This window comes from Delphinapterus leucas, chromosome 16 (assembly GCF_059928025.1).
Source record: "Delphinapterus leucas isolate spDelLeu-1000000601 "Yukka" chromosome 16, BTC_Dleu_Yukka2, whole genome shotgun sequence".
Lineage (NCBI taxonomy): Eukaryota > Metazoa > Chordata > Mammalia > Artiodactyla > Monodontidae > Delphinapterus > Delphinapterus leucas.
This window is the reverse complement of record NC_143144.1, coordinates 62,032,681-62,054,545: the sequence shown is the minus strand read 5'-3', so window position 1 is coordinate 62,054,545 and position 21,865 is coordinate 62,032,681. Positions and strand designations below refer to the sequence as shown.

The following is a 21,865-nucleotide window of genomic DNA, read 5'->3' as shown; positions in this document are numbered from 1 at the left end:
CCTCTCACTGTTGTGGCCTCTCTCGTTGCGGAGCACAGGCTCTGGACGCGCAGGCTCAGCGGCCATGGCTCACGGGCCCAGGCGCTCCGCGGCATGTGGGATCTTCCCGGACCGGGGCACGAACCCGTGTCCCCTGCATCGGCAGGCGGACTCTCAACCACTGTGCCACCAGGGAAGCCCAAGAATCGCCTTCTTTTTAAAAACTCAGTATTTCCCAAATATTTTGGACCCAAGGACCCGTTTTCAATGGACACCTACCCTGCAGAACACTCTGGGAAACATGGCTTACACAAGTCCGCATCACCCAGTCCATTCAAACTCTGTCCATTCAAACCCACGAAGGCCCAGACATCTGCAACTCCCTTTCCTCCAAGGCCCTCTGCTCGGGGATTCCCCACAGACCCCCAATCTAGGCACCACCCTGCAGAGATACCTGGCTACTGACATACCAACCTCTTTTCCTTATTTAGACACACAACCACCCTTAGAGGCAGAGACCTTTATTACCATTTTAGGAGAAATGGAAACTGAACCTCAAAAAGTTCGCTGCTGGTGGAAACCATTTTCTTTTTCCCCATTTTTAAATGGCCACTGGGCAATGTGTAAGAGAACTGTTTACGTATCTGTGGGAATGTGGGTGAATCAGATTCTGAGCGTGAAACTCAATGTTCCCCGCTTTTCTCCCCCTCTCCAGGGTTTATCTGGTGAGATCTGAGAACTATGGACTAGATAACTGAGTCCCACCCAGAACTCATCTTCGGTGTCTGTGACTCCCTGACTAGACCCCATGAAGGGCGGTGTGGGCGCTCTTTCCCCCTACCCAGACACGCCCCTCCTCCAGGGAAGGCTGGGTCTGGAGGCGCCAGCCTCCGGGTGCACCTGGGGGGAGGCGGGCACGTGGCCGGGGGCACTCACCGAGGATGCGGATCTGCGTGATGGCCCCGTGCAGGCCGAAGAGCATCCACAGCGGCTGCGAGGCGTCCACGCACAGCTGCATGCCCGCCGCGGAGCCATTGTGGCTGAGGTGCAGCTCACCGTCGGGGTTGACCACCAGGCCCAGGATGTCGCCGCTGTGCAGGGGCCCGGGCACGCGGCCCACGGCCCAGAACTCCTTACGGTCCACCAGTGCCTCGGGGCTGAAAGGCAGGTCGGCTGGCCGCAGCGTGCCGGGGTCGCACGTGGTGACGCCGAAGGAGAGCGCGCCAGGCCGTGCGCCGCCCGAACGCGTGACCTTGACGAAGATAGTCTCGGCCACGCGCACGGGCCGGCTGGTGAAGACGAGCGCGCGCTCGTCGCGCCCGTGCTCCAGGCGCGCCACCGTCTGCTCGTCCAGGATGCGGACGTGTGCGCCGGCACGCAGCGCGTGGAAGCGCAGGTCGCCGTCGAGCTGCGCCGGCAGAGCGTGGCTGTGCTGGGAGTTGAGCGAGTTCTGCGGGATGGGGCAGCCAGCGGCCGGCGCGGTCTCGTCGCCGTCGGCGCCCGGCACGTTGAGGTCGCACAGGCTCACGGAGAGGCGCGCTTCCTCGGCCTCACGTCGCAGCGACGGCCGCCGCAGGGCGGTGAAAGAGCGCGGCCGCACGCAGTCCGGTAGCACCAGCTCGCTGTCTGCGGCGAGAGGGAGACAGGGTGACCATCACGCGGGCCACAGCGCCCAGTCCCCATCGCCTGCGCACCTCCTCCCACTGGTCTTTAAAGCGCCCAGCAGTAAGACGCACCGCGTTTCTAATGGCACAGAAAATGCTAGGACATAACGTTGTGCAGGACTTCTAACTACGTATTTGTTTAAGCAAAGGATCAAGGCCGGCAGGAAGGACACCAAAACTAAAAACATGATTACTTCTAAATAGTATGCTTATTAAAATTGGATTTTTTTTCTAACTCCTGGGGCCCTCCCTTTTTATCCCAGCAGCCAGAAGAGCACCCGGCACTTAGGAGGCAGCAGTAAATAATATTTGTTGGATGCATGTTGACATCCTACCCATCTGGGAGGCCAGAGAGAACCCCCCCTCTCTAGAACGCCTCTCTGCACAAATGGCAGAGAGACGTTCTTACCCCAGCAATTACCTTGTGAAGTTACTGGCACGGAAGGACATTGAGGCTGAGAAGTTAAGTGAATTTATCCAAGCTATCCTTTCAAAACTGACAACTGGAAATCAAACCCTCTCTCTTTTTACTCATACAAGTAATACAGACTGTATTTTGTAGAAAAGACAGTTCATCGAAAAGAAAAAGTAATCTGTCAGCCCACCATCCATAGGAAAATACTATTAATATTTGGATGTATGAGTTTCCAGCCTTTTTTCAACATATTTTAGTTATTTCTTTTTTTAAAACAAAAATTGAATCATGCTATATAAATGCCAGTAGTTTTAAACTAACTCTAAATCTCTCTGAAAATGTGGCAACTTTTATCTATCTTCTCAGAAAAATGCACGTTCTCCCTAAATTCCGTGGATAATTTCAGGGCATCGACTCCAGGCGAAGAACTCTGCTATACAAATTTTCTTTTCAAAACTAGCTTTTCCATTTACTGTGTCCTGAATACCTTTCTACACTAATAACCATGTTTTTGATACCATACTTTTTAAATGGCTGGTTTTCTCTGCTTCATGGAGTACTACAATTTGTAATAAAAGTCATCAGTTGCAATGAATTACCCCTGCATTTCATCCTTAAAGCATCCCATGAAGTTGTTTCCATTGTACAGATAAAGCTCGGAGATGTTATGTGACAGCCACGAAGTGGCAGATCCAGGATTAAAGCAAGATCTGTCCAACTCCCAACGCCACATTCTCCACTTTCGGGCCCTCCTCGTTTACTGAACCCTTTCTGTGGGAGTCCCTAAATTTGGCTAGTACCACCGCAGCTCACATCATGGGCCAATCCCTTCTCAGGAGGCTTTTCTCTGAGCCTCCCCCAGGGAGAATCTGTGCTTTCTCTCCAGGAACTGAGTGAGGGCTGCTGGAGTGCTTGGTGTGAGAGTAAAGCTTGGGGGACTGGACTGGTAGGGGCCTCAGAGGCCAGAACTCAGCTCCAGCTGAATCTAGAGACGCTCTCTAAAGCCTCTCTCTCTTTGTTCTCCCCCAGCTCCCCTGCCCTTTCCAGGAACAGTGTTGTTTGGACCCCAGCAAGGAGAGGGTGCTGGGCCAGCCCTCCCCCCAAGGCTCCTGCTTCTCTGGAGAAGCCTCTTGGGGCCTGGCTGGTCAGGATTCCCAGCATCGTGTTTGGCAAGGAGGAGGGAGCCGACCGGAAAATGTGATTATTCCAGGGAATTGACTCTGTGACAGTAATGGTGCAGAGAAGCTGGGGGCCTGCGGAGAGGCAGAGGCGAGGAAGGCAAGACATTGGAGACAATAGTGGGGGGCTGAGGAGGGCTGTGGGCTGACCTGGACCCCAGGAAACAGCCCCAGCTCCCCTACCCCGTAGGGATTCCAGTCAGCGGCCCTTGAGGAGTCCAGAGGGTTGGGGACAGAGGAGAAGGGATGGGGAAACAGGGTGAGGAGGAAACAAGTGGCTCAGAAATGCCCAGCCGGGCCTATGAGAACAAGGCCGTCATGGGGGCCCCCCCACACACACACCCCACACTCCTCTCTCCAGCCCACCCCACACGCTCAGGACAATCAGGCCAGAGCCCATGGAGCTGGGCAGATGCTCAGAACAGATTCCTGAATGGGGCTGGAATGTGAGCTCTCTCCTGTTCTCTGCCCCTTCAGGAGTCCTCTTCTGCTTGGATATACCCACTACCTCCCAGCAGTGCCACTGCTGAGCTACTCTGTCTTTAGGAAAATGTTTCCTACTGTTAAACTGAAATCTACCTCCCTGTATTTTTTTTTTTTGAACTCTTAAAAAAGTCATTTTATTGATCCTTTACCATACAAAATTTATTCAAATTACACCCATTTGAAGTGGTAAGATCACAGCTAGAAAACAGGTTACCCTGTAACAAATTTACAAAATCTACCATAAAAGCTTTTTTTTTTTTTTTTTTTTACATTATATTACATATTATCTTTTTTAAACTAGCATACACACAAAACTTAACTGATGGGTAGTTTGCCTACTCCCAATTTTGGGAGAAATACTTCCTTTTGACAAAATCACATACCCGATAGGAAAAGAAATTCCCACAACTGCCAACTGCCACCCAACTCACTCTTCAAGGCATCTTCCTTCAAATCCCCCCTCTCATACACACAAGGTGTCAATGCTGAAGCTTTAAATACTGCAATTGAATTTACAGATCTACACTTACAAAAACCAACACAAGAACCGCCACCACAACAACAAACACAAACAAAATCACTCTTAGAAAATTACAAACCAGCTAGAAAATATTCTGGCAGTGTTTACAAGTGACTTGCTATTTTTATACAAAATTGCTAGATAATGAAAATGAGTAGCCTGCGTATCAACCTAAATAAAATGATCACTCCACACAAATCTGTACGCATAAACACACACCTATCATGTGTTGCTCTTTATACAGTTTACTTTCTAGGGCTCACTCAGTCATAACCCCCCTGTATTTATACCTACTACCCCTGGGGCTGCCTCTCAGCCCCACACTGAGGACCGCTTTCCTCAGGGAATACTCAGACTCCCCACACACCTTCCCACCTCTTAGACAATGAACACAACCAGACTCAGTATTCCAGGTGTGCCCTTCTAATAATGCAACCTAAAAGTATTTTAGGTTTTTTGGTTAACAAAATCCATATACTGGTAGGCAAGACAGGAGCATAGTTAAGTGCAAGGACTCTGAAGTCATCAGCTTGGGTTCAAATCCTAGCTCTGCCATTTCCTGGCCGTATGACCTTGGGCAAATAGCTTAACCCCTCTGGGACTCTCTTCTTCAGCAGTGAAATCAGCATTTACTTATTGGTATAAAATATGGACTCTAATACTCCCCTCGGAAGGGATGCTGAGAAGACGAGGTACCTAGGGCACCTAGTAGAGTACCTGGCACATAATAATCACGAGGTTAATATGAGCCATTGTTATTGTTTTCATGCTACATGGTTCAGAAGAATATGCATGGGCTTTGGGTTTAAATGTCTGATCCAGCACTTGGCTGGTGGCCTGTGGGTAAGCAACTGTCCTCCAGCCCCCGATCACTCACCATGAGAACAGGGGTACACTAATACCTGCTTTGCGATGTTGTCGCAGGGATCAGAGGTAGATTGAGAAGCCCCTGGCACCTGGATACCTGATAACTTCAGTTATTACCATTTGCTCAGGTTGAGTTTATCAACCAAAGTCAGGTCCACCTGCACTCAGACAACTAACTTTTTGAACCTAGGACTTCCCATCAGTCATGACAAGCACCCAGGACAGAATCATTGAATGACATTACTGACTAAAGACCAGGAAGGAGAAGCTACAAATGGTGATCAGAGACGAGAGAAGAGGAAGAAGGAGAAACAGTGGGCAAAGAGAGAGAGAGGGGAAGGGGTAGGAAAGAGATCCTTTTGGCCTTTGTTGAAATATCACAGGAGTTAGGAGAGGAGGTCCTGGAGATGCTGGGAAACAGCTAAAAATGGAACCTCTGGGGCCAGTGCCCAGCCCAAGTATGTCTTCTCTCCCATCCCCTCCACCCCTCGGGGTCAGGAGCAGCTGCAGGCCACCAGCAAGCTCCAAAATAACCATCCCATCAGTGTGCCCGGCTGCGTGGGGCCCTGAAATAGATGAAACCTGAGATGGAGGAACTGGTCAGAGCGCCCTCCGCAGAGGGGACAGCAAAGGTCCCAACACCTTGATGTGAGTTCACATCAACCTGGAGGTCAGGGAAGGGTCCGGGCCCCCGAAGCCAGGGGAGAACAACCATGGGCTGAACCTCAGCCCAGGACTGCGCCCTGGGGTACAGCTTGGAAAACCCAGAGGGCCAGCCTGTGGCCCCCAAGCAGTGGGGTGGCCCCACGTTTGAAGCAACAAGTTATTTAATCCGTGCCTGGGACACACAGCTGCCCACTTGGAGGTGTTTATGATAGGGGAGGGGCGGCACAGGGCCACGGGAGAAGCTGCAAAGCTGGCTCCCCTCTTGTGTCCCATCTTTCAGGAGAGAACTTGTCAGTCTTCAGCTCCTGCCTAATCTGGTGCCTGGCACTGGCTCTGCAGGTCCCCTGGGCCCAGGCAGAAAGAGCCAGGCCCTGCAAAGGGCAGGGAGGCCTGGGCCAGGGTTTCCTCCCCTCAGGGTGGCACTCAGGGCACCCACTCATTGACCCCCTATGTGCCCAGCCCTGGGCAAGGGTTAAAGAGAGGGAGAGCCAGGACCTGGGCCCTGGGGAGCCAGTAGCCCTTGGGAGATTTGAAGCTTGGAGGCATGAAAATATTTGAGTACAATTTTGTTACAAAATTCTTAGTGTCTCAGGTAAGACAGGACCTCAGAGGAGAATGAGGAAATCTGTTTATCTCTGCCAAGTTCTCACCCAGCCTTGGCTAGAATGCCCCTGGGGACAAGAAGCTCACCACTTCTCAAGGCCATCTATCCTCTACTTTGACTCGCTCTGAAACAGAAGTTCTTAGCCTCAGCTGGACAGCATTATCCTAAAAGGGAGATTTATCCTAAAGAAGAGAAGGCTCAGAGGGGGCCCCAAGGAGTGGGTACAGGACACTTGGAACCATGCAAGGAAAGTTTTTCTAACAGTCACAGTTGTTCAGAGACGGCATCTCAGGAAAAACAAGATTTGACCCAGGCCCTGAAGGACAAGAGGGTCTGGATTGACAGAAGTGAGAGCCACTCGGGTGGGAAAACTGCATTAGCAAATGCCTGGGGAGAACAGTCTGAGCAAAACCAGTGGAGAGAAAGGAAAGGAGTGGAGGAAGACGCGCCAGGCGGAAGGCACCAGGGCCAGCTCCCACCCAGAGACCCACTCAGCCCCCCACACGTTGCCGGCCAGTGCGGGGTAACCAAGGCAGGGCCTGGGAACTGGAGCAGAGGCTCCTTTGAAGCAGGGCCTGCCGTCAGCCCGAGTCTTGTTTGTTTAGATTCGCACATCCGCAGCGCTGGATAATCTTTAACCACGGGTCAGCCTGCAGCCGCCCAGCCGGCTGGCAGATCTCTGCCGGCCCCTGTTTGGAAGGCGCGCCAACCCAGTTACTGTGTCCATAAACATCCTCCTGCCGGTCCGCAGCTGGCACGGAGCAGGAGGAGGAGCCAGGAGGACGGGTATATGGCTTGGATGGGCGAGGGGTTTCTCCACCCTTCTGGGCAGTGCCCTGAGCCCACACCACCTCCACACTCTCCATGTAAACCCAACCACGGGAAAGCTAGGAGAAACAAACACACTTTCTGAGGCTCGCGGAGGGAAGGGCAGAATGTCCCAGAATCACTCAGAGTCATAGACTCTTAGGTTTATAGAATCTTCAAGCCACAGGATCTTAGATGTATAGATTCTCAGAATCATCTGGTCTGGTGGTTCTCAAACTTTTTTTTCAAGCAGTGGAATCATTCATCCAATGGAACGGAAAACTGCTTAAAGTCTAAGAGGTGGCCACAGAGCCCTGCCACTCAGCTGCCTCAGAGATGCCTCTGTGGAATCCCAGTGCTCCAAGGAACCCAGCTGGAGAACCACAGATCTTGTTCCAAGAAACAGTTTAGATCGCGTGGTTTGACTTTCATCCAGACACAGGGACTTGGTTTTAAGGCTCCCTCTTCCAATGAGACGACTGGCAGGGGACTGTCTATTTTGGTGGTGTTTCTAGATATTCCTTTTTAACCGAAAAAGACAGCCCTTCCCATTTGTATAAACACTTTTACATATGTGAGCCTCACAGAATATCTGTGAGGTACATGGTGCATGTATAATTATGTCCAAGTAACAGACAAGGCGGTTGAGGCACAGAGACGCTGAGAGACTTGCCCGAAGCTAGTGAATGGCCAAGTGGAGTCGATTCAGTCGGGTCTCCTGCTTCTGAAATGACAGCTTTGCCCCCAATACTACAAGGCCCCAGCTCTTCCCCTACACACACCCCACTCTGGGCCACCGGCTCTCTCCAAGGTCCCCAGAACTATATCTTGGGCCAAAGAGATACTAGATGGAAACATATAAAATTGCCACTTCTGGACATTACAAAGAGTCAAATATTGGCAACTATATATGGTTACACTTTATATATATTCATTCTGGTAGAAAACTAGAGCACACTGTGAACAACAGAATCAAACAAAGCCCTCAAGAGCCTTCAGGGAACTACAGGGCAGGCAGACCTACCCTCACCACTGAAACAGGACGCTGGTCACCCACTGTCCCTCTTCGACTCTGCCGGGGCCCTGGTGGCCTATCTGTGCCCAACACATATGGCTGATCCCTGATGCCTGGAGCTCTCACAAGCTCTATTCTGGAAGACATAAGGGGGCCAAAATCCCCACCCCTGAGGGGGTATCTAGACATAATAGGGAGACCAGAGAGACTCATATTTAGAGAAGCTGGGAATTAATGTAGCCCACACATCTGGGCTCAAGTCCCAGCTCCACCAAGCTGTGTGACCATGGACAAGTTATCAGACCTCTCTGAGCCTCTGTTTCCTTATCTGCAAAATAGGTACAGTAATAACTTTCTTTATAATACAGACAAAGAGGATTGCTACTGTATTCTTAACAGAGGACAATATATGATGCAGAACTGCTGATACTGCTTAGACGCCCACTTGCTTCAGGAAGAGGAAGGGTCACGAAGAACACAGTAAGTCAGGGAAGGCTCCCTAGTAGAGGGGAGGGTTTGGTACTGGGCCTTGACATAACTGGCAGAATTTGAGGTGAGCAAAAAAGAAGCACCTGGAAGAGTCTCCGAAGCAGAAAGAACAGCAAGATTTTTTTTTTTTTTAACTAAGAAGAAATGAAGGGCTTCCCTGGTGGCACAGTGGTTAAGAATCCACCTGCCCATGCAGGGGACAAGGGTTCGAGCCCTGGTCTGGGAAGATCCCACATGCTGCAGAGCAACTAAGCCTGTGAGCCACAACTCCTGAGCCTGCGCTCTAGAGCCCACATGCCACAGCTACTGAGCCTGCGCTCTAGAGCCCGCGAACCACAACTACTGAAGCCCGCGCGCCTAGAGCCCGTGCTCCGCAACAAGAGAAGCCACCGCAATGAGAAGCCCACGCACCGCAACGAAGAGTAGCCCCCGCTCGCCGCAACTAGAGAAAGCCTGCGCACAGCAATGAAGACCCAACGCAGCCAAAAATAAATAAAATTTTAAAAAGAAAGAAATGTAAACCATCAAAAAGGAAGAAATCGCTATCAGCATGCTCGGCTCGTTCTCCATCCCAAGAGCTTGGCTCAGGCTCCTGAAGCCAATATTTGCCTCTCAGCCCCTGGCAGCCACAGCTGAAGGTAAATATTGGTTTAGCCTGGGAAGCGGAAGCCCCAGATGGCAGTGTGGCCCTCAGCCGGCCAGGATGCCTCACGCTCTGTACCGCAAGCTGAGGCACGCCCGGGACAGAGACCTGACCCCAGGCCTTATCTACGGAGAGGCCCAGGCCTCTCAATGCTGAGCAGCCAGGCTGGCCCACCACCCCAGAGACTGGTGCAGCAGCAGCCTGGCCCCCAGAAAGCTACCCTGAGGGTCTCTGTACATCCTTCTCCTCAGTAGGCAGGTGGGTTCTTTTACCAAGACCTAGGATGACACCATGAGTCCTTGGGAACCCCCCTAATGGCCTCCTAACACCCTCCTGGGCTCAGCCACAGACATCTTGATGTGGCAGTAAGTCTTCTCACACTGACCTTGTGCCCACGTCAGCTGCGAGGTCTGAATCCCAGGCCCAGCCTGGCTTCTGACTAGTTGGGAGAACTTGGGTAGGCCCCTCCCCATCTCTGGGCCACATTTCCTCTTACTGAAAAACTTGACAGCAAGAAGCTGCTGGAAACTTTCTACTCTCTTGGCTCTCTCCTCTGTGATGCATGAGCATACCCACACCGGCACACACCAGCTCTCTGCTAGTCATCCACTACCTTCCCACTTCATCCCATCCCCTGAAGGATCTGCTCCCCGACTGACCGCCAATTCCCCACCTCTGTGCCAATGCACACCCCTCCTGTCTGGCCTAAATTGTTCCTCCTCAACCAGTCCATTCTTTTCACTTCCCCTGGTTTCTGACTTGAAACTCGTCTCCTACAGGAAGTCCTTCTGGATTGCTCCCCAGCTGCACCACCCCCCCACCCCCCCCCCCGGTTTTATTCTTCAGCCACAGTTTTTTGCAGTATTGGATTTAGGTCACCTCAGAGCAGTCATATGGCATGTCCCCCAGTATAAACACTCTTTAAGGAGAGGGGCTGGGTTTCCAATTCTAGTGTCTCCTCCGACCCCTGCACAGCACCTAGGCTGTGGTGGGCACAGCGGGGTGCGTAGGAACACCCTACAAATGGATTCCTGGCTCACCAGCTTTCTGCCAGGATCCACAGCTGCTCTTCCTGAACCAACACTTCTGAGAGGAGGAGGGAGACCTTGAAAACTGGGATAGGAACTTATCTCTCCAAGTACTAATCACCGCATAAAACTTGTATTTATTTAGTTGCTGGCAGGTCCTTCTTCCTGGAGGTAGGAAGCTGTTATTCTTGGAGATACCAGCCTGGGCTTGGGCCAGGGTGCCCGGAGGGAAGAGGGTGATCTGCTGTGAACTCCAGCATAACAGGGAGCCTGGAAGGCCTGAAGCAGGTCTGCCGGGGCCATGGCACGGGCATCGGGGGGCCTAGGTGATGGTTAGGGCAGTGGGGGGTGGGGATGGGGACCCCACCTGGAGGTGTCAATCAGGGAGAGACATCAGCCCCTACCTCCACTCTGTGGCGGGAAGACAGCCAATCTGTCCATGGCCTGACTTGTGGACCTACTATGTGCCAGGGAGCCCAGGATGTCTCTAGGCTGAGGAGCTTGGAGGGCTTTGGCCACAGGTTCCAGGTGGAGGCAAGAGGGGAGGGGGCAGGCCTCTGGCAGGTAATCCCCTGGCAGGTAATCTCTAAAGATGAGCCACGGTTTTGGGGCACAATCACCCCAGGAAAGACAGGCCCATCCTCAGAGCCCCCAAGACAGAGAGTGACTTCTTCAGAGGAGAAACTCAGCTGAGGAGCAAGAAGAGGGAAAGCAGAGGAGCCGGCGGGATCTGGGTGGAGGGAGAGAGAGGCCCAGAAAGACACAGGTGCAGTGACGTGGCAGGTAAGGAGAGAGGGGGAGATGAGAAGTGGGGAGGAGAGGGAGGGAAATAGACCCTGAGACTATACAGGGCAGCAGGTGTGTCCCGGGGGCAGGGGCACGGAATGAGAGCATAGAGCAGCAGGCCCACCTCCGAAGATAACTTGGGTGTGTCTCTCCTTTCTTCACAAAAAAAATCAATTTAGGAAAAGCAAATCGAGGAGCTATTTTAATCTGCTAATTCATTTTAGGGGCCATAATCAGTGTTTTAAAATGCCCAGGGATTACGGTGATTTACAGCTGTGACGGGAATCAGCTGGGGCCTTGGCCTTATTGGGTATACAGAGAGGAGGCTGACAGGAAATCCAAATGCAACTGAAAATACTGCGTGAAAACCCATTTATAGTCAAAGAGGCTGGGCCAGGTCAGTGCCTGGGCTCTGCCCCAGGGTGGGGCCCTTCAAGATTACTCTCCAGGCCCCTCCCTCAGCCCCTGAGATTTGGAAGCCCCATCTCACCCAGTATGTCCCCTTCATCCTCACCCCCATCCCAACCCTCCTGGAACTTATAGGCCCAGCCTAAGCCTCCTCCACCAAGAAGCCTTCCTAGACTCCATCCTCCCACACTGACTTCAGCCTCCTCTGACTTCCTGCTTAAACCCACCGCGGCTGCTGGTGGTGGGGGGGCCGGATGGGGAGGGGGCAGGTAATGCGAAAGGTACTACTTTTGGCATCAGAACACCCAGTTCAAGTCCCAGCTCTGCCACACCCATACACGGACGGGACAGGCCTTCCATGGGCCTCAATTTTCTCACTGACAAATGGGGATAATAATCACTCCCTCCAGGGCCAGCTGCTGAGAGGTGAAATGAGATAACTGGATGGAAACCATCTTGGCAAATGGATGAGATCCTATGACCACAGTGTTCAGCGATTAACTGTTGTCTCTTGGGTTATGCCCTGATTGTTCTGGAGTGTTTGCTTTGTCTCCCAGTGAGCCTGAGGCTGTCTGTGAGTGGGGCTGGGTCTACCTCGGCCACGCCCCCAACCCTTTCCTTCATCTAACGTCCATCCCACCACTCTCCCCTACCCACACTGCAAATATTCCTCAGGGTCCTGTACACACCAGGCACAAGATTTCACCCTGGAGAGGAAACTAGCTGGGTAAGACATGGATCCCACCTTCACACAGAAAGACTTCTAACGATTACTCATTTCTTTGTTTTTACTTTCACAGTCTTTTTTCTTTTTAACTATCTTTTTACTCAAATAAAAGTGTTCTGAAAAAAAAGAGCTTCACTGTTTCTAGGCTCTGAAGTCAGAAAGGACAAAAAGAAAAAACGTTTTTCCACCACCTCCATGGCAGTTTTCTCTGCAGGGATGTGGGGCAGGGATGGGAGATGGGAAAAGCAAACATTGGCTTGAGCATCGACTTGGTACCCAGGACTATGCTGGGCACTTTACTCATAGCCTCTTTAGTTGGATTTAATTTTCCTACCAACCCATTTTACAGATGGAAAATCTGAGGTTCATCCAGGATCCTCCTGGAGACACAGCCAATTTGCCCATGGGTTGACCTGTACCCAGTCTACGTGTGCTCATGCACGTGCGCACACACTTGCCTACACATGCTCAAGTGCGGCAAAGTGGGATTCCTGGACTGGGAGTCAGGTGACCTGGGTTCCAGCCCCACCTCAGCCACCAACTCGCTGTGAGACCCAAGGAAGTCTGAGACTCTGAGGCCCCTTCCAGCCCTGGCATTTTAGGGTCTGTGTGTGCCCTTGCCAGGAAGCCTGGTACTTTAGCAGCCCTAGAATACTTTCTAATGTCCCTCCTCCTCACCTCCCACAGAATGTCTGCCCTCTCACTCCCCTGTAGTAGCCTTACTCACACTGGGGGCCCAGAAGCAGCCAGAAGAGTCTTAGCCCCGCTCGTGCCTTCTGCTATCCCCTCCTACCCCTTTCACCCATATCCCTGCAAAAAGGACTAAGGTGGGGTTGGACCTCCAGGAAGGCTGCAGAGCCCAGGGGCCAGGGCTCACCTGGGGCTGAGCCTTGCAGCGCCTCCTAGGGCCAACGACAACTTCCCTGAGCTTGCGGCTCACCTCCACGGGCCCAGTGAGGGAGTCTGCCTCCCAGGGTTGCTACGAGAACGGCAATAACACAGTGCCTGGCACACAGTAAGAGCTCTGTAAACTACAGTTATTATGATTAATATTCATTACTTCCTGGGGCTGAGGGGGTCTTTGAGGCTGCCATACGTGATCATGAAGGTCGCACACGGCTCAAAGGCACAACCTGAGGGACCACAGAGGGCAGAAATCTCGCCAGGCTCCACTTGCCACAGCTGTGGGCCTGGAAGAAGGGATGCTCTGCAGTTCACATCAAGGCTCCCAGAGCTGTCCCAGTGCCCAGTCAGCCCCAGGGCTGCTACCAGTGGGGGAGGGAGCCCCATGCCTGATAGAACCAAGTCAAGTCAGACCACGGCACCAGAATTGTGCCCTGCACCTAAGGGGCCAGAGGGAGAGGGCACTCACCAAGTAGCTGGACGCCCCGCGTGAGGCCATAGACGTCCACCAGGGCCCAGAGCGGGTCGGCTGTGCGGACCCCATTGAAAAAGAGCATGGCGGCCGAGTCGTTGATGCGGTAGAAAACACGGCCCTTCTTGTCCACCCAGAAGGCGATGATGTTGCCCTCGTTGGCAAACTCCTCGGGCAGCGCCTTGGCCCAGAAGCCGCTCTGGGACACCAGGTCAGGGCAGGCGTACTTGGGCAGTGAGTCAGGGTGGATACGGGACGGGTCCTTGCTCGTGAAGCCTAGCCGCAGCGCCCCGCTCCAGCAGCACTGCTTCTTGGTGATCTGGGCGGCAGGGGGTTGGCCTCAGACACACCATCAGTGAGCCCAAGGGGAAGGGGCTGTGCCCTTCTCTGCAGTCCACCCCCAGACAGACTCCTATGGGGAGTCACACCGCCCAGCTCACCCGCTATTTGGGCCCCTCTCCCTCCCCCAGGAGCCCCACCAGTCGAGTGAGAAGTAGTTCTCACCTCCCACCATCATCTCCCGTCACCTCCCCATGACCACTCCCCTCTCCCGTTCCTTCTCCGTCATGCAGGGAAGGTTGAGAAAGGAGTAAGGAGGAGGAGAGAGAAAGAGGAGGGATGAAGAAGGGTAGAAGTGCGGTAGGGAGGAAAGAGAAGGGGCAGGGGGTAGCGATGGCCGTTAGCAGAAGGCAGTGCCTGGCAGGAACGTCCAGAGGCCCCGGGGGGACACAGTGACGGGAACAGGGAGGGAGGCCCCACCTTCAGCCTGACTTGCTCATAGATGAGGACCGGGCGGTTACTGAAGGTGATGGCATTGCAGAAGCTGGCCTGCCTCTTGACGGCCTTGTGGCTGAGGTCCATGAGGATCTGGGAGCCCTTGGTATGTGGGTGGAAGAGCAGTGGCGTGGCCGGGAGCCCCCCACCGGGCAGCACCGGTGGGCAGTACTTCTGCTTGTGGTGGCATCGGTGAGAGGTGACAGGGAAGGGGCCCCCGATGGAGTCTGCAAAGGAACAAGCCACAGCGTCAGAGAATTTGACAGTCCAAGAGCTGGACCAGGGTCCCCTAGGGAAGGGCAGAGGGCTGGGGCATAAGCAGAAGTCACCACTGCCCAGGATTTCCACCATCTTTGCCCCTTAGCACCACTGCCACTTTTTTGCCACCTTCCTTCTCCTGCTACCATCTACTGCTATTTCCCACTTCACCACCTACCACCGTTTATTACCCACCACCATCCACTCCCACCCTTCACCCGTCTCCCCCCACCATCTGCCCCCACCCTTCACTCATCACCTCCCACCACCATCCGCCCCACCCTTCACCTGTCACCTCCCACCACCACCATCCGCCCCACCCTTCGCCTGTCACCTCCCACCACCACCATCCGCCCCCATCTGTGACAGACCACCCCCAACTACCACCTACTGCTCCTCACCAGTATTTACCACCATTCACTTCCCGCCCTCTAGCATTGTGACAAGCCACCATTTACAACCAACATCCAACACCATTCACTGTCACCCACTACCACCACCATGTATTTTACTCAACAAATGTTCATCATGTAGCTACTGAATACCAAGCCCTGCCCTAGGCACTGAAGATAAGGCATGAAACATACATGGATCCTGTCCTCAAGCAGCCGACAGTCCAGGAAGGGAGATGAGATAGGGACAGAAACTGCAAGACAAATGGCAGACAGTAATATGCACCAAAAGGTAGGTCACTTCCCAGGAAGGCCTCCTGGAGGAGGGGAGGAGGAGAAGGCTCTGGAGCTGGACTGACAAGGCTGAACACTTGACCATAGCGCTGGCACTGGAGACCAGAAAGGTGGGTGAGGCAGCCTGTGCAGCGTCAGCCCCAGGAGCATGCCCATCTCCTCCCTCCTCCCTCCTCCCTCCTCCCCAGGCTGCCTTCCTGCTTTACACTGCCCATGCCCACAACATCTTGAACACAGGCAGGCCTTTTCACCCAGGCTTCCTAGGAACTCGGATCTGCTTCAAGAACCCCTAGCCAGGGAGGCACTGTGCTTTCTTCCATAAGCAGGGCTTGGTTCATAAGGCACTTTACAAACATGTGAGGTTGGCATCTAGGAGACAGGGCAGAGAGAGGAAAGAACATGGGATGTGGTGCCAGGTGGCTTGTGTCTGTCACTAACTGGCCATGTGACCTTGGGGAAGTCACTTCCCCTCTCTGGCACAATAAGTGGCCTCCACTCCGTGACTCTAAGCCATGTATCAGCAGCATTGGTAGCATTAATGCACAGCCTTGGCAGCTGGGGGCTCGGGGTGGGGGGGTTCATTTCTTCCCCAAGATCAGTGTCTCATCCATCAGGAAGGGCAGCTCCTGCCCATCCGGTCATCTTGAGAAGAGACACAGAGGATGGGGAAGATGGGGTGGGGACGTAGAAAACCGCAGAATGTGACTGAGGCCATCTGGGATGTTTCAAATTTTGGTCCCTCCAAGACAAGAATTTAATAATACAGAAAGCCTGGTGAGCCCAGAGGCCTTCCCCACCCTAAAGAGAGGGGAGGGGTTTCCAGGAAGGGGATGAAAGACAGGCAGAGAGGAGAGAAGGAGGGGAGAATCCCAGGAGGTGGGAAGGCCAGACTTTGGTCCAGTATTTGCACTGGTTTGCAACACTTTGCATCTTTGCTTCCTCCTTCCCAAAGGGCCCCAGACACCAGCATCCACAGTCCAGAGCCAGCCAGATACCCTGAGCATCAGCCTCCTGGCCTCTCTGGAGTTGCTTCCTGCATGCCAGGCCCACGAGTTGAGGGTGGCACAAGGCGGGGCTCACCTTGCTCTCACGAAGGAACCAAGAATGGTGCTCAAGGGCTTTGAAAGCCACCCAGCAGTGAAGGCTGGAATTGCTCAGAGGAGACCCAGACAGTCTGGTAAGGCCACCCGAAGAAGCTGAATGACCCCTGAATAGCACAGAGCAGGGGAGGTCATCCCATGGAAGAGGACAGTTGAGGTGAGAGCAACATGTGGCACTGGATATAGGTGCCCCACCTAGAAGAGGTACCCACTGGGCTCAGGCCAGTCTCAGAAAGAGCTTGCCTCTTGCTTTCAAAAAATACCATTGGTGAGAGGTAACATCATACACTGTTTAGGGCTGTGTACATACGCAGAAATGAAAGCATAAAAGAAGAAATACCTGCTGGGTGAATGGATAACAAATGTGGTTCGTCTATACAACGGAATACTACTCAGCAGTGAAAAAGGAAAGAACTACTGACAGCAGCAGCAACACGGATGAATTACAAAGTCATCACGCCGAGCGAAGCCAGTTTTAAAAAAATGCAGACACAGTCCACAGAGCAACTGCAGGGCTTCCACCCCTTCTAAAACCCTTCCTCTCCTCCCACTCTGTCCCACTGGTGCCAATTCTATAAAACAGAAACTAAGCTAGAGTGATAATAAGCAGACTGGTGGACCTGGGGATGGTAGGGGCAGGAGGGAATACTTGGGGTGAGAGGTGACAGATGTGTTCACCATCTTGATTGTGGCGATGGCTTCATTGTTATGTGCGTATGTCAAAACCTACCCAGTCATACACCTTAGACACCTGTGGTTTAGTGCGTGTCAATTATATTCCAATAAAGCAGCTTTTAAACTTGCTGAGCCCGGCAGCTGATAAGAGCCTCTCCTACGGGGCCCCCGCTGCAGCCTCCGCTCAGGATCCATGGACGAACTGCAGGGCCTCAGCTTCCTTCAAAACACTTCCTCTCCTTCCTGCCTATCCCAGTTGGGATCCCGGAGCCCTGGATAGAGATCCAGGAAACACTGGTTCAGGACAAATATGGTGAAGACACCCAGGGACCAGAGACCCAGGCCCTGGAAGGACCATTCCCCAGGGCCTCCCACCCACAGGGAGGGCACTGCGTGGGCGAGGGCAGCACAGGCCCAGCCTCCCTGGCTGACAGCCGAACAGATAGAGAATGGGAATGGGGGAACCTTGGTCCCTGGGGGTACAGTGTGCACCCAGACAAGTGACCTCAGAAAAAGGCATGCTCACAGGTACCCACATACACCTGTGAGCACGTGAGGGTAACCCAGAACCTAGGAGACAGAGGAGGGAAGGGGACTTATTCCTGCCCTTACCCATTAGACCAGGAATCGCACATTTACACGTGTAGTGCGTGCACACACATGTACTCATATACACATGGATGCACAAGGGAGTACACACAGAACACACATCTACTACATATGGGCCATACATCTAATAATAATGGCAGCCATTCATCAAGGGCTAACACGTGCCAGGCTTTGAACTGAGAGTTTTACATATACTTACTGGTTTCACCCTCACAGCAAACTGATGAGGTAGGAGGGACAGTATAAGCCCATTTACCTGACGATGAATCAGCTTCAGAGAGATTGAGCGGCTTGCCCAAGGTCACACAGCCAGCAGGATGGGGCTTTCGGAGCCAAACCCAGGCAATCTGACTGCAGGGCCAGGGTCTTAGCTATTCAGCATTAACAGCCAAGAAAGCATGTGTTTGGATACACTTTTTAAATATGGTCATAACTGATAAAACATGAAAAACATGTTCATCCGTGTCCCACACAGGGGGATACCTGGCATTCTATTATGTTGCCTCCACACTACAGGTGTGTATGCCGCCAGACAAGGAACTGCAAACCGTGTTTTCATACACAGCCCTCATCCATCACTGACAGGATGCAGAATGGTGCAGCCAACGTGGAAAAGGGCTTGGCAGCTTCTTATAAGTTAAACACCTACCGTATGACCTAGCAATCACGCTCGTGGGCACTTACCCAAGAGAAATGAAGACATCTGTACAATGACCTGTACGCAAATGGACAGCAACTTTATTCAAAATAACCCAAACTGGAAACAACTCAAATGCCCTCCAACTGACGAATGGATAAATAAAACACGGTACATCCACACGATCAATACTACTCTGCAATAAATGAACAGAGCTACGACACAACAAGAAGGAAACTCAAAAGCATGTTAAGTGAAGGAAGCCAGACTCAAAAGGCTACATACGGTCTGATTGCATTTGTGTGACAGTCTGGAAAAGGCAGAAGTGCAGACACAGAAAGATCAGTGGGTATCGGAGTTTGGGGAAGAGGAAAGCAACACAAAGATGTTTTTATGGCGACAGAAATGTTCTATACCGTAATTGTGGTAGTGGTTATACAAATTATACATTTATCAAAACTCACCAAAATATACACTTGAAAAGGGTGAATGTTAGTGTCCATAAATTAGACCTCAAAAGCAGCAACAATGACTAACAAACCAGGTCTTTATGAAGATGGGATGAAAGCAGGGCTGGAATCTCTGACCCACAGCCCCCAGCATCCCACCACAGGCAGATCCTAGGATTGGCCCATCTGACGGGAGACCCCAAAGCCTGGTCGGGGCTGCTACCCTCAGCCTTAAGTTCCCTCCACTTCAGTGAAGTGGCTGTGCTGTTCCCTGTCCCCTGTGGGTCTGAAGAGAGCACTCTGGCAGCTGCAAAGCAGCTTCACTGATTCCTGGGCCTGCTAAGTCCTGTGCCAGCCTCTTCCTGCCCACAGAGACCAGTGTGGTCTCTGCCCACTGAACCACCTCTGTGGGAGCGACGTGAAAACCCTTTCTGACTTGCTGGGCATCTCCTGCCCACGGACCACGGTCACTTGCTGCTCACCAGGCCCCCGTTGAATTCCTGACCGTAACCCGCCAGCCCCACCATGTTCCCAGGCCCCAGTGGAGTCCGAGCACCCCACATCCAACCTGCCAATCCCACCTCTGAAATAAACATCCCTGGGCCCCGCACCCTCCTGTCCTCCCCACTGCCGTGGCCCTAGCCCAGTCTTCATCACTCCTCTTTGAACAAGGGCCAGGGCCGCCATGTACAGCCACGTAGGCTCTGCCCTACATGCCTCCAGGGGGCGCCATTCTCTTGGGCTACAATAAGAAATACCACCTTCACAGGTATCCAACGTGGCAGCCCTGACCAGGGTGATCACCCCCTCCCGAACCCCTGCTGTCCCTGCTTCTGCTACCTCCCTCCTCCATCTCAGCTGGTATTATGATCCTGGGTGAGGAAGGAGAGAAAGCAAAATGAGAATTAATCCTGAGCACAGCTCTGATGCCAAGGGCCAGAGGGACAGCTGGGGGCAGGGCTCCCTCCCTATACTTTAACATACACTGTGACCCCTTAAAATCCCCATTCTATGGATAAATGAGCTGCAATTCAGACTGGTTAACCAACTTGCCTGAGGTCACACAGCAATTAAGTGGCAGAGCTGGGACCTGAACCCTGATCTTCCAAAGCCACATCCAGGGTCCTTTGCCCTACTCAGAAGCTAACACTAGAGCTCATTTTCCCCAGGAGCCCAAGATGGCAGGCATAGTGGGGAAAGGCTGTGTGGAGGAGCTGTTGGCCCGTCCCAGCCAGGGGAGCAGCCACAGCAAAGGGCCTGAAGACGCTGGGCCTGTGAGCTGCACAACTGCCCTCCCAGTGGCCAGCGGTCCTGGGTGGAGCCCCAATCGCGCCATCTGCTCCCAGCAGAGCTCCCAGGGAGGCTCCCCTTAGTGACAGGTTTACAGGCGTTTCGGGAGCCACAGCGGCAGCACCCCGCCAGGCGCGGCTGCTGCTGACACACTGGAAGCTCCCCCACCCCACCCCGGCAGCCCATTCCTCCTGGGCATTTATGAGCTGCCAGACACAAGCCTGGCCAGCCCTCCGGGTGACCCTCAGCCAGCTCCGGACCACATTCCTGCCTCTCGGTGGGATCCCAGGCAGAGATGCCAAGATACAATGTAGCCTCCGGAGTGACCTTCCTAATGCCCCCGCCCACACTCTGCCCCAGAACCAGCCTGGCAGAGCCCTGGGTGCCCAGGCTCTGTTGAGCTGGGCTGCCAAGGAGAGAGGGAGGGAGCAATGACAGTTGACAATAACCAACCTCTGTGTGGCTGAACAGGCAGTGTCTTCATTACACCCCCAATGACACAGGTCCTCAGAAGTGAAGTTACTCACCAAGGTCACCCAGCCAGAGTAAAGAGCCCAGATGTGAACCCAGGCCTGCTGCCTCCAAACCCAACTCTGAGACCCCATTTTTCTCATCTGTAAAATAGGGACCATGGCAGACCTTCCTGGTATTCTTGCAAGAATTAAAGAGATGCTGTATTTAAAACGAATCTAGTAAGTAGCTGCTATAATAATAGTTATTAATAATAGTTGCTAATAATTATATTATTGTTGTTGCAATTGACATCAATCTGTACTCTCCTACACCTTTGCTCAAGCTATTTCCCCTGCCCTGCATATCTTCTCTCCCTGCCCCACCCACACCTCTCCAAATCCCACCCATCTTTCAAGGCCCAGCTGGATCCCACTATGTTCAGGATCCCACTATGTTCTGAGCCTGTGGACCTGAATACCAGTGCTGACACGATCATTTGCATCTCCAATGAGGGAGGCTTACCTCACTTGCTGGACAGTACAAGATAGGGCAAAGAGCACGAGCCCTGGAGGCAGGAGACCGTGGTTTCAAAACCTGGCCATGCCACAGACTTGCTGTGTGACTCTGGGCAAGGTGCTTCACCTCTCTGGACCTTAATTTTTTCTTTGTAAAACAGGGTCATCATAGCTGCCCTGCCCACCTCTCCAGGCCATTGTGAGAACCCAGTGAGTTCACAGGTGTGAAAGAATGTTTCGGACTTTAACACCTGATTCCAACATAAGGTCTTAATATTTCTTATAAAAGCAACAACCACCACCACAGGAAATGATCTGTTCATTTACGCCCAGTGGGAGGCCAGACCCATCTATTTTAATTTATCCCAAACGCCCTAATCCCAGATTGCCAGGGTGGTCCTGACTTGGGGCTAGTTTACACACAGTCACTGAACAGGGCTCCCTCTGGGGGAAAAGCTTAGGAGATGCAGGAGAGCAGGTGGGGGAGGGCCCTGAGTGAGATGAAAGTAAAACTACACAGATGTGAATTTCTCTGGGTTCCCCCTCAAGGGGCCCACCTCCCTCACCTGCCTCTAGCCTCAAGGGCTGGCCCAAGCCCCTTTCTCTGCTGGGAACCATTCCTTCCTCCTTCCCACCTATAAACCTGCCTTTCTCTCACTCTTCCTTCAGACCTTGATTTTAAAGCCCCCTTTCTCCCAGAAGTCTCTCTGATCCCCAGACCAAGTCCAAGGATCCCATATGCCCCTAAGAGAGCATCCATCA

General features: G+C 52.9%; 1 protein-coding gene across 1 annotated transcript; it reads right to left on the bottom strand.

Moving 5' to 3' along the window:
• Positions 1–2: 2 nt before the first annotated feature.
• NEURL1 (neuralized E3 ubiquitin protein ligase 1) lies at positions 3–17,345 on the bottom strand. Its single transcript, XM_089897364.1, has 4 exons — positions 17,312–17,345; positions 14,417–14,658; positions 13,655–13,976; positions 3–1,605 (listed from the first exon to the last, which is right to left on the bottom strand). Exons 1-4 carry the CDS (start codon positions 17,343–17,345, stop codon positions 779–781), a joined length of 1,425 nt encoding a protein of 474 aa, XP_089753490.1. The 3' UTR covers positions 3–778.
• Positions 17,346–21,865: the final 4,520 nt, after the last annotated feature.